We start from the raw sequence: 12,071 nt of genomic DNA, 5'->3' as shown, positions 1-12,071 counted from the left end.
CCGCGTACCGCCAAAAAAAAAAAAAAAAAAAAAAAAAAAAAAAAAAAAAAAAAAGAGAGAGATAATGGCTATATATAAACTAAAAGGAGTCCTTGTGTCAACTTTACTTTCTTTTTTAAACATTATTCACTGGGAAAATGTACACATATAGATTGCATAACGCCTACTAACACGTATTACCAGAAATCACTGCTTACCTTGAAACATACCTTGAAACATGCCTCAGAAGACAGAAAGAATTCAAACTGAGCTAGAAGAGTATTATTGTGATCCAATACAAGAATTCAGTCAGCGAATATTTATGGAAATTTATGTAAAATTTTATGATATCTGTGTGTCAGCTGATATCTGCTGAGTATATCTCCTTCTGTCATTCTAAAATTATTTCTACCTATGCTAGATTTTCTAGATAAGTGAAAGGATTTTTTTTTAAATTATAAATTCCTAAAAAATATTAGCTGCCTGAGACTAAAATTTTTTAACAGTACTAAGTAGAATAAGCAAACTATACAGTTTGGTATTCAGGTCTCACTGGACATTGAAGGCCCAAGTAATAATACAAAAAAGGCCACTAGTGACATTGATAACCTTCCTTTTTAAAATTATTCTCTTAGCCAATTATACCCCAAAAGCCCAGTATCCTTAAGCTTTCAAACCAATCTCTCTCAAGTTGTGTAACAACTGGGTAAATGTAATCTAATAAAGCCAATGATAATAATAATGACTAACTTCTATCAAGCATATAATATGTGCAGGTACTTTCCTACACCCTAATCCAGGAAGATACTAAAGGCTCTCAGTATAATGAGTAAACCAAGAAAGAAAAAAATATATAGGAGATAGGAACTCCATTGCAAAAGAAATGCAAACAGAATTTCTAGGAAAATGGTGAATAGGCTCTAAGATGACAACTGTACAGTAAGCCTAGTGAGCCTAGAAAACTTCCCCTGCCATAGTAACTTATAATTTAGTTGCAAAGGGACCAAGGAAGGTGCAAGAGAGGAAATAATTGATAATATGATATATTTTACTGTATTGCAAGAAGCTTTACAGATCTGACAAGTATATTTTTTTTCTGGATTTATGCAAGTATATGTATTTTTTTAAGGAGGAGATATCAGAGTTAAATCTTGAAAAAGAATCAAGAAATAACAGCATGAACATGCTATTTAGAAACAAAGAGTAAAATACCAAAAGAAGGATCAAAAAGAGTTACTAGTGAGTGACAATAAAGATTAGACATTGGCATAGGGAAAAGTTGGTAGGAATAAGATGAAGGACCTCTGTTTTTAATTTTAAGCCTTATGGAACTATGTGAACTTTAAGTATATTCATATAATTTGTTTAAAAAATATAAATATGTAAATAAATAACAAAGGTAAGTAGGAAAATGAAAGAAAAGAACCCTCATAGTCCCCAGTTCCATTTTCCCTGTCTCTGAAATAATCCAAGCAGAGGCAAGACAGATAAACACAAGTTAGGAATGTTCTAGAAGAGATTCCTGTACTAGATAAGAGAGAGGGTTGATAACCTCTAAATTGTTCAATACAAACCTTGGATCACTTCTTTATTCCATGTCCTTTTAAGTAGTTATATAGATAATTTATAGGAGAATACTTATATTACCTGTTTCTTTTGAAAAAGCAGTATATATTTTCTTCAGCCTATCTTCCAGGAATTTTACTCACACTATGTGCCAATCACGTGTAATGCTTTGCACTCTGTACCCTCACAAGAGAAGACAGGTATTATCATCTCACATTTTATTAATAAAACTGAGTGCCAATAAATTGGTAACTTAAAACAAGTTACTTAAACAATAAACAGTGGAGTCAGAAATCACACCCATATCTGCATGACGCTAAATTCCATTCATACCACTGTACAATGTCTTATTTCTTAACTCACTGAGTAAGTATTTACTGTGTGCTCTCCACGTGCTTGTACACTATTCTATATGCTGGAGATAAAGTGGTAAACAAAACAGACAAGTCCCTGCCCTTTACAGTAATTACATTCTAATGAGAAAGAGAAAAAAATGGTCATAGAACTACATATTACAGTGCCAGATAATGATAAATACAAGGAAGCGTAAAAAGCTAGAGTAGGGAAGCAGCAGATCTTTTTAGTTAAGGTGAAGAGAATGTCCTGTAAGCAGATATATGTCTGAATAAGGAATCAAGTCATGTGACTACCTGGAGAAAAATATAATAGGCAAAGAGAAGAAAAAAAATAAAAAAATCTTAGGCAGAATTTTGTTTGTTCAAGGATGAACAAAAAGACCATTGAGGCTAAAATGAGCAAGACAGAGATTAGTAAGATATGACGTTAGAAAAAGGCAGGATCCAGATCATATAGTCTTACAGACTACTATAAAAAAATTCATTCTTGTTCTGCTTATAATAGAAGCCACTGGAGGGCTTTAGGCAGAGGAATAAATGATCTGATTTATATCTTTTAAAAATCTCTCTGACTACAACGCTGAGAATTGACTGAGGGAGGGGTAGAAATAAGATTAAATTTTAAAAGGTACACAAAATTCGAGATCAGCAGCTGTCCAATATTCTAGCCTCTAGTCCCATCTGGCTATTGACCATTTGAAATGTGGCTCATCTGAACTGAGATGCACTTTAAGTGTAAAATACACACCAAACTTTGAAGATTTTTAGTAGGAGTGGAAGAAAAGTAAAATAATTTTTTACATTTATTACATGTTAAAATACTATTTTAGATATACTGGGTTAAATAACATATGATTAAAATGAATTTCACTTGTTTCTATTTTTTTTTAATGTAGCAACTATAAAATTTTACTTTACAAATGTGGTTCCCATTATACTTCTATTTGACAGTGCTGATCTGGATGGTAACTTGACTAGAATTTTAAAGGTGGAGGAGGTACAAAGTATTGGACTGGGGATTCATTTTGAAGCAGAGCCTACAAAACTTCGTACAGGAGTAAATGTGAGGAATAACAAAAGAAGAGAATCATTTTGATTCCAAAACTTTTGGCCTCAGGAACTGGGTAAATGGTGGTGAAATACATTAAGATGGGGAAGTCTAGGTAGAAACTTATGTCTGAGCAGCCCTGTTGGGTATCCCAATAGACATGTCAAGTCATGGTCTCCGCATTCACAAATAAAGGGAGCCTCATTCATAAAGAGTATATCTAAATGGTACCCCTGTTGTTATGCAGGTTCAGCCTAAAAGCCTATCCAATAACCTTGTGTCAAGTATTCTCTAAGTAATGTAGAATCACCAAATATTGTTGATTGTTAGAACATAGTGCAGGCACATACATATGATTCATGTGTAATGCTAGATTCTGCTAATAAGAACACATGAGGAAATACAGTAACTAGGAGTTCAAATGTTTTAACCTAACAACCCACAATTCAAACACTAGCACCAACACAGTAAAGTATAACCTCTTTATCCCTCAGTTTACTCACTTCTAAAATGAAGGTAATATCTACCTCAAGCTATGAGCATTAAATAAGATAATGTATGTAAGGTAACTAACATTATACCTCTTGCACAGCAATAGCTTAATAGATTACAGCTATTAATAAAATCATGAAGTAGGAAATGGAATAAGTAACAAAGCTACAAAAGATTTTTGAAGAGTTTCATTCTCTATTAATATTAGAATATATAGTATCTTATTTCAGAATTCTCCAAAATTAAAATGTGCTACCTGTAAGTAGTGTTTGGAACATAGACATCCCTTGCAGGAAACTCCAAAATTTCTCTGGTAGGTCTAACTCTACTGTCAGGGTAAAGCTTCACTTGAAGCAGCTCTGGTGTTAGGCAATAATGGGGATTTTCAGGTGCAGGAGAAATGTCTATCTTCAGCTGAGCTGCATATAAAAATACATTATAAAAACAATGTAAACATAATAAATAACAACTTCACACTAAAAGTATTTTTGGAAGGATTTAGATCCTATTTTTGCAAGAAGTCTGGGAAGAAACCAAAATTGCTATCATCTTAGACCTCTAAATTATTTCGTCTCATCAAGTCTCAAACTTACAAATTACTAATACAGACATAAAGACATAAAATAATAAATGCTTACTGAATGAATGAATGGAAAGGAGGAAGAGGGCAAAAAAGAAGAAAAAAACCAGAGGGATCTAGTATAGAAACAAGCCAACATTTTGAAGATTAAATGATTTACTTTAAATTTGGTAGATTTCAAAATAGTTTTACTCTGGAATGGTTTGCTCTGATCATAATATGAATCTATTTCTGAATATTTCCCTCTAGAAAATAATTTTAAGCCACAATATTATTCATCATTCTCATTTCCGTACTCAAATTATCAAAGGTACTGAATCCTGCATCCAAACTGTTATCGACTACATGAGAGCAGAATAATGAAATGAAGAAGGCTGACAGGTATTGAGCACAGAAACATATATGGGCTAGATAACTGAAAAAAGAAATAGATAATTATAAAAAATACAATTATTAATGATGATAATAGTTGTCATCATGTTTACACAAAATTTTAAAATACCTGTAATAGGTCTTAGTCGCCGTAAAACAGAAGATGGCCTTCTCATATCAGCAAGGAATTTGTACAGATCTTCATCACTTAAGCGATCTCCTTCCTGATTTTAAAAATAGAGGAAAAAGTATTAGATTTTAAAAATATAGTATATTGAAAATAAGTTTATATTGCCTGTTAAAAATCCTGCCCTTCTTCCTTCAATTCAGTCTGAATTAAAAGTAAAATTAAATTAATATAATTATGATTAAAAATAAATATGCTAACCTATTTTCTTCCTTCTTGCTTTCAAGTGTATTAAGAGCTATAATATTGCTATCTATTTTTAAATTTTATAGATTTATTTACAGCCCATTATCTATGTTTATAAGGGGTTACAGGGCACTCTAAAATATAGAAAAAAACGATGCAAGTTAGAGGGAAATAAAGAAAAGAAAACAAGAATATAGACAGAAAACAGACATATATTATATATGTATGTATGTGTGTGTGTGTGTATATATATATATATATGACACTCATAAATTTGTTACACTTGAGTTTTCATTTGTCTTTTCAACTTTATATCACCAAATTTCTTAAATACAAAATATAGAGCATTGGCTACATTTGAAAAAGAAAAGAAAGAAGTAACAACAAAAAAATACTCTTAAAAAAAACAAGACAACTATCCTGATAATAAGACCAGAAAGAAAACTCTAAAAAGACCTCAATCAATGGGGGGAAAGAGACAAAAAACCGAACCATGTCCAATTAACAAAGAATTCTCAATTTAATGTAATATTTTTTCTTACAGTTAAAATAGGTAGAGATTGATTTTATTCTTTTATTCAAAAGTCTTTACATTTTATTAATCCAAACCTCCTGCATTTGACATCTTATTATTTTTAATGCATAATTCATATACTGTCTTTTTATCCTATTTGGTAATAAACATATTTAAGCCTCCTTTATTATTGTGAGCTCACCTTGAGCCAGATCTCATTTGTTCACAATTGTATTCTAAACAGGATACAGAACTGATCTTCTTTTATGCCATTATTTTTTAAAGTAACTTTTATTTTCTAAGTGGTTGGAGATTTTTGTCAATACTTTCATAAATGGTTTTTAGTTTTCCTGAGTTATAGTTAGAGAATCTGACTTCAAGAAGATTTTTTCAGTGACCTCATATACAATTAATTATTGTAAATGTTCCATCAGTTGCTAAAAGAACATATTCTCTCCTTTTGAGTACAGAAATGAATACAGATCTTCAAATGGTCCTTATTTAGAATACATTCAGATTATCTCAAGATTCAATTATTTCTGTCTACTTGACTTGTTAAACTGATTATATTAATGGCCTCCATTCTTTACTCCCTGTCTGTTTCCATGCCTTTTGTTGGGTGGGACACAATTCTTTCCCCTCTGCTTGGCCACGAGACTTGTTCTAATCAGTAAGCAAATATGATACAGAGACTTGAAAAGCATTTGCAAAAGTAAGCTTGCCCCCTCTCTGGAACTTCTGTCACTGCTATAACAACATGACCAAGCTGGCCTGCTAGAGGATAAGTGTGGAAGCTGAGAGACATGGAAAAGGTCTGAATCATTTCAGTTTTCTCAGCAGAAGTCAGTCTAGATCAGTTGACCCCAGTCAATCTCCAAACATGTGAATAAGCCTAGCTGACACTCATCCCTCCACACTGCATGTACTGCTATGTACTCCTGAAGCAACAGATAACTTCTATACATGTCAACAAATAGAACAAATGTCCTTAAAACTAATGTATGGATTTAATTTTTGTTTTTAAATCTCTTATGTATTTCCAATAATTTTGGCCTGACACATTTCAAATCTGTACATAAACACTCCTGATTACTATATCCCAATCGTGGACAGTAATCTCTCATTAAAAAAAAAAAACAAACCTGGGGACTTCCCTGGTGGTCCAGTGGTTAAGAATCCGCCTTCCAATGCAGGGGACAAGGGTTCGATCCCTAGTTGAGGAACTAGGATCCCACATGCCATGGGGCAACTAGGTCCGTATGCCGCAACTACTGAGCCTGCACATTCTAGAGCTCGCGCGCCACAACTAGAGAGAAGTCCGCACCGCAACAAAGAGACTGTGCATCACAACAAAAGATTCCGCGTGCTGCAACAAAGATCCCGCATGCCACAACTAAGACCCGGCACAGCCAAACAAAAAAACAAACAAATAAATAAGTAAATAAATAACCTGCCTTCTGTATCTCATTTAGGAGAAATTGTACCTTGAATTCTACTTTATTAAAATTGTAATCTCTGCTTTTTACTTAATATGCACTTGCCTGATGCATAATATCCTAGCTATTTAAAAATACTTATAAAAATCATATGTTTATAGTTAAAAAATTATAGAACTGTACAAAAGTCAAGTGTAAATGCTTTCCATTGCTCCATATTTCCAGCAATCATCCTTTTTTAAGTTTTCACAATCACTTTGTTCCAGTTTCCAGTTACCAGTCTCCAACAGTGTTCAGTACATGATGAATGCTCAAAAAATATTTGTTGAATAAACAGGTGGGTGGGTGGATGGATGACTTATTGATTTAAGTTTACAATACTAGTTCAATAATAAAACATTCTGAAGAAAAAAAAAAAGAGCTGTGGAAATAGTGGCAGAAGTGATATACCAGCTGAAGATGGAGAGAGAGAGAGAAATGTTACAGCTACAAGGTTGTGTCACTGTAACAAGTAAATCTACTGCCCTGTTTCCATAGCTAAATGTGGCCTATCACCTCATCCAAGTAACACTGTGGCCTTTTCTAGATTCTTTCTTGCACTATTATCCATAATAAAAAGACCCTTACCACTTCAGACCCTTCTCACATGCTTTATTTTCCATTTGAGTCTCTCAGAGCAGCTGCCTGTAAATGCTACTGATATATAACTGTAACATTATACTAGACAGCTAGCTGTCAAATCATAACACATCCTGCCCTAAACACCTTGCCCTCTCAAGTTATTAGGTGTCACTAGGCCAGGATTTTCTCCTCTTATTTAGAATAACACCACAAAAGGAGGAATTTTGAGGCAATACTTAGCATTTTCCTTTAATCTGCTCCAAAATACATGCATAGTACCCTTCTCCAGTTTATCACACTAATACAAATTTTCTTCCATCCTTAAAATGTTCTGGTCTTCTGGTTACTTTAGACAGACTTTCAAAATTTTCTGATCCTGATTCAGAGTATAAAATTCATTTTACATCAAAATCCAGTAGCACATACACCATGTATGCACATATATAGACAGGTATGCACACACACAAAAATTGGAGGGAAAAAAGCCTACTGAAGCAATATTTAACTTCACTAAGTGCAATGCACTATTATTTTTCTATTCTACTGGTTTGTTTGTTTTTAAGCTGGGTGTTATCTACTAAATTTTCATTACTATTATTGGATCATGACCAGCACTTGAAAACTACTGATTTGACTCAAGTACAGGAAATATACTTGCAAAGAACAAAGTATCTTTCATCAAGAACTTTTTGGACCTATAAACTCACCTATAAAAATAATTTTAGCACAAAAATGCACTACTAGAGCCTGAAATTTCTATTCTATATACCATGGATGTGGTATGTTAGGTCAAAAACAACTTGAGTGGGGAAGACAGATGTAACCACACACCTACTCTAAGAAAATCCATAAAGTATCAATGCTTAAGAAAATATTAAAATTAAGAAATAGGATACAGATGTGGATGATTGATTTGGAAGCATTACTAATCAATGCCAACATTTAAATAAATATAATGATGAAAAAACAGCTATAATATTATTTTTTCTTATATTTTTTATTTTTATTCTTAATTTTTTTAACTTGTTAAAATCACAATCAATTACTACATGTACATGTACTGCATGGAAAATTATGAGTTTTCTGAAATCACAAGAAATTTAAGTACGAATAGTCCCCTAGAATTCCTCCATGACAGAACAATACCTGCTTAAAAAAATTTGTCACTGTTAGAGTAGCCGGTCGAAAACTGGTCAAGTTACAAGAATCATCTCCACTTGTTGTCCTTTCAAGTGATCTTCTGCCAACCAGACTAGAATTCCTCCTCTCTGACCAAGACCCCTTTCGTTCTACCAAGGAAAAAAAGTAAGATATTCATTTCCATAATATTTAAAATGTGTTTTAAAGCAGTCTTCCAAACACAAGAAAATATCCACTAAAGTTGAAAAGTATCCCCTCAGCAATACTGATTACAGTAGAAGAATTTCACTTCTGGGGAGATCTGTAACGAAGCATTAAACCTAAATCTTCAGGTTCTCTTTAAAAACTTCTCCAGTGTAAAATAAGTCTCTACCACAGAAAGATTATGCATATAAGCCAATATGAGCTATGAAGAACAGCTATAGAGGAACTATGTATTTACTAGGAAATATACACACAATGCAAATTTTGGTCACCATATAATGGTCCCTCAGTCTTAGCACTTGAGTTTGAAAAAGAATTTAAGATAACTTGCATTCAAAGTCTTTGCAAGATAACCCTATAATTCAAAACCAATAGAGCAACTATGTTGTAGAAAACAAACAAAACTATAAACAAGCTAGACCTAACAGGCATCTATAGAATACGCCACTAAGCAAAAGCAGAATACACATTCTTCTCAAGCACACACAGGAAATTCTCCAAGACAAACTATATAATAAGCTATAGAACAAAATACAATAAATTCAAAGGGATTCAAATCACATAAAATGTTTTCCAAGAACAATGGAATTAAGCTATAAATCAATAACAGAAGAAAATTTGAGAAATTCATAAGCATGTGGAAGTTAAACAGCACACTTCTGAATAACCAATGGATCAAAGAGGAAATAACAAGGGAAATTCAAAAACATTTAAGATATAGGAAAATGAAAATGCAAAATCCCCAAACATATGATATATCACTAAAGAAGTTCTCAGAGGGAAATTTATAGCTGTGAATGTTTATATTACAAAAAAAGAAAGATCTCAAATCAGTAACTTAAGATTACATCTTAAGAAACCAGAAAAAGAAGAGAAAACTAAACCCAAAGCAAGCATTAGAAAGGATACCAAGGGAATGTAAATTGATACAGCCACTATGGAGAACAGTATGGAGGTTCCTTGAAAAACTAAAAATAGGACAGATGAATGAATAAAGAAGATGTGGCACATATATATAATGGAATATTACTCAGCCATAAAAAGAAACGAAACTGAGTTATTTGTAGCGAGGTGGATGGACCTAGAGACTGTCATACAGAGTGAAGTAAGCAGAAAGAGAAAAATAAATACTGTATGCTAACACATATATATGAAATCTAAAAAAAATAAATAAATAAAAAAAACTGGTTCTGAAGAACCTAGGGGAAGGACAGGAATAAAGACACAGACTTAGAGAATGGACTTGAGGACACAGGGAGGGGGAAGGGTAAGCTGGGACGAAGTGAGAGAGTGGCATGGACATATATACACTACCAAATGTAAAATAGATAGCTAGTGGGAAGCAGCTGCATAGCACAGGGAGATTAGCTCGGTGCTTTGTGTCCATCTAGAGGGGTGGGATAGGGAGGGTGGGAGGGAGACGCAAGAGGGAGGAGATATGGGGATATGCAGCTGATTCATTTTGTTATACAGCAGAAACTAACACACCACTGTAAAGCAATACTCCAGTAAAGATGTTAAAAAAAAAAAAAAAGGAAAGGATACCAAAAAAGACAACAGCTAAGTGGAAATAAATGAAATAGAAACTAGGAAAACAATAGAAAAAAAATCAATGAAACCAAAAACTGATTCTTCAAAAAGATAAAATTTTTAAAACTTTAGTTAAACTAATGAAGAAAAAAATACATAGACAGGGGACTTCCCTGGTGGTGCAGTGGTTAAGAATCCACCTGCCAATACAGGGGATACGGGTTCAAGCCCTCATCCAGGAAGATCCCATATGCCATGGAGCAACTAAGCCCATGCGCCACAACTACTGAGCCTGCATGCCACAACTACTGAAGCCTGCGTGCCTAGAGCCTGTGGTCCACAACAAAGAAGCCACCACAATGAGAAGCCCGGGCACCACAACAAAGAGTAGCCCCCACTTGCCACAACTAGAGAAAGCCCGTGCGCAGCAACAAAGACCCCATGCAGCCAAAAATAAATAAATTTATTTAAAAAAAAATACATAGGACTCAAATTACTAAAAGCATCACTACAGACCTTAGAGAGAAAAAGGATTATACTGCAATACTATGAATAACTATAGGTCAACAGTTAGATAACAATTAGATAATTTAGATGAAATGAACACATTTCTAGAAAGATACACAGTACTGAAACTGACTCAAGATGAGAGAGAAAATATGAATAGAACTATAACAAGAGATATAATTAGTAATGAAAATACTTACCACAAAGAAAAGACCAAGCCAAGGTGGCTTCACTAGTGAATTCTTCCCAACTTTCAATGAAAAATTAATACCAATTGTTTACATATTCTTCCAAAAACCAGAAGGAAAAAAATCACGACTCATTTTCAATGAGGCCAGTATTACCCTGACACCAATACCAGACAGAGATATTACAAAGAAGAAAAACTACAGACCAATATCCCTTAGGAATATAGAAGCAAATATACTAAACAAAATACTAGGAAACAGACTAACAACACATTTAATAAAAAAATTATATACCATGACTAAGTGAGACTTCTCCCAGAAATGTAAGATTAGTTTAACATCGAAAACCAATCAATTAATGCAGTACAGCATACTAAAAGACTACAGGGCAAAAACCCATACAAATCATCTCAATAAACTCAAAGAATGCATTTTACAAAATCCAATATCCTTCCATGACAAAAACACTCAAAAAGTTAGGAAGAGAAGGGAACTTCCTCAAACTACTACATTACATCTATGAAAAACCTACAGCAAACATCATACTTGATAGTGAAAGACTGAATGCTTTCCCCCTAAGGTCAGGAACAAGATGAGGATATCCACTCTTGCCATTTTTTTTAATACTGTACAGGAGGTTCTAGTCAAGATAATTAGAAAAGAAAAATAAATAAAGACATCCAGATGGGAAAAAAAAAAAGTAAACCTATTTTCATTTGTAGATGACATGATCTTATACATGGAAAATCCTAAAGAATCCAGAAAAGAAAAAAAAATTAGAATTAATAAACACATTCAAAAAGGTTTCAAAGTACAAGATCAATATTCAAAAGCCAATTGTATTTCTATCACTAAAAATGAACATTATGAAAATGAAATTAAGAAAACAACCCATTTAAAATAGCATCAAAACCCAATAAAATACTGGGATGCAAATTTAACACGAGAGGGGCAAGACTTGTACACTGAAAACTACAAAACATTGTTTAAATAAATTTTTAAGATCTAAATAAATGGAAAAACATTCCACGGATTGTAAGACAATATTGTTATAAGGGCAACACTCCACAAACTGATCTACCAAATCAATGTAATTCCTATCAAAATTCCAGCTGCCTTCGTGCAGAAATTATCAGCTGACCCTAAACTTCTTATGAAAATGCAA

General features: G+C 33.2%; 1 protein-coding gene across 14 annotated transcripts in view; it reads right to left on the bottom strand.

Annotated features, from left to right (window-relative positions):
- Nucleotides 1-12,071, bottom strand: part of DOCK7 (dedicator of cytokinesis 7) — a 196,979-nt gene that overhangs the window by 133,261 nt on the left and 51,647 nt on the right. For all 14 annotated transcript variants that reach the window (XR_003679612.2, XM_028489312.2, XM_028489314.2 and 11 more), the window contains 3 exons: nucleotides 8,484-8,626; nucleotides 4,524-4,617; nucleotides 3,698-3,860 (listed from right to left, as the gene is read on the bottom strand). Coding sequence is in view for 13 of the 14 variants with exons in the window: in XM_028489312.2 (XP_028345113.1) it covers nucleotides 3,698-3,860; nucleotides 4,524-4,617; nucleotides 8,484-8,626 (400 nt within the window). In the remaining variant the exon portion in view is untranslated. The remainder of the gene's footprint in view (nucleotides 1-3,697; nucleotides 3,861-4,523; nucleotides 4,618-8,483; nucleotides 8,627-12,071) is intronic.

The sequence above is a fragment of the Physeter macrocephalus genome, chromosome 4 (assembly GCF_002837175.3).
Source record: "Physeter macrocephalus isolate SW-GA chromosome 4, ASM283717v5, whole genome shotgun sequence".
In the NCBI taxonomy this organism is placed as follows: Eukaryota; Metazoa; Chordata; class Mammalia; order Artiodactyla; family Physeteridae; genus Physeter; species Physeter macrocephalus.
This window is presented reverse-complemented; position numbering and strand designations above follow the sequence as displayed.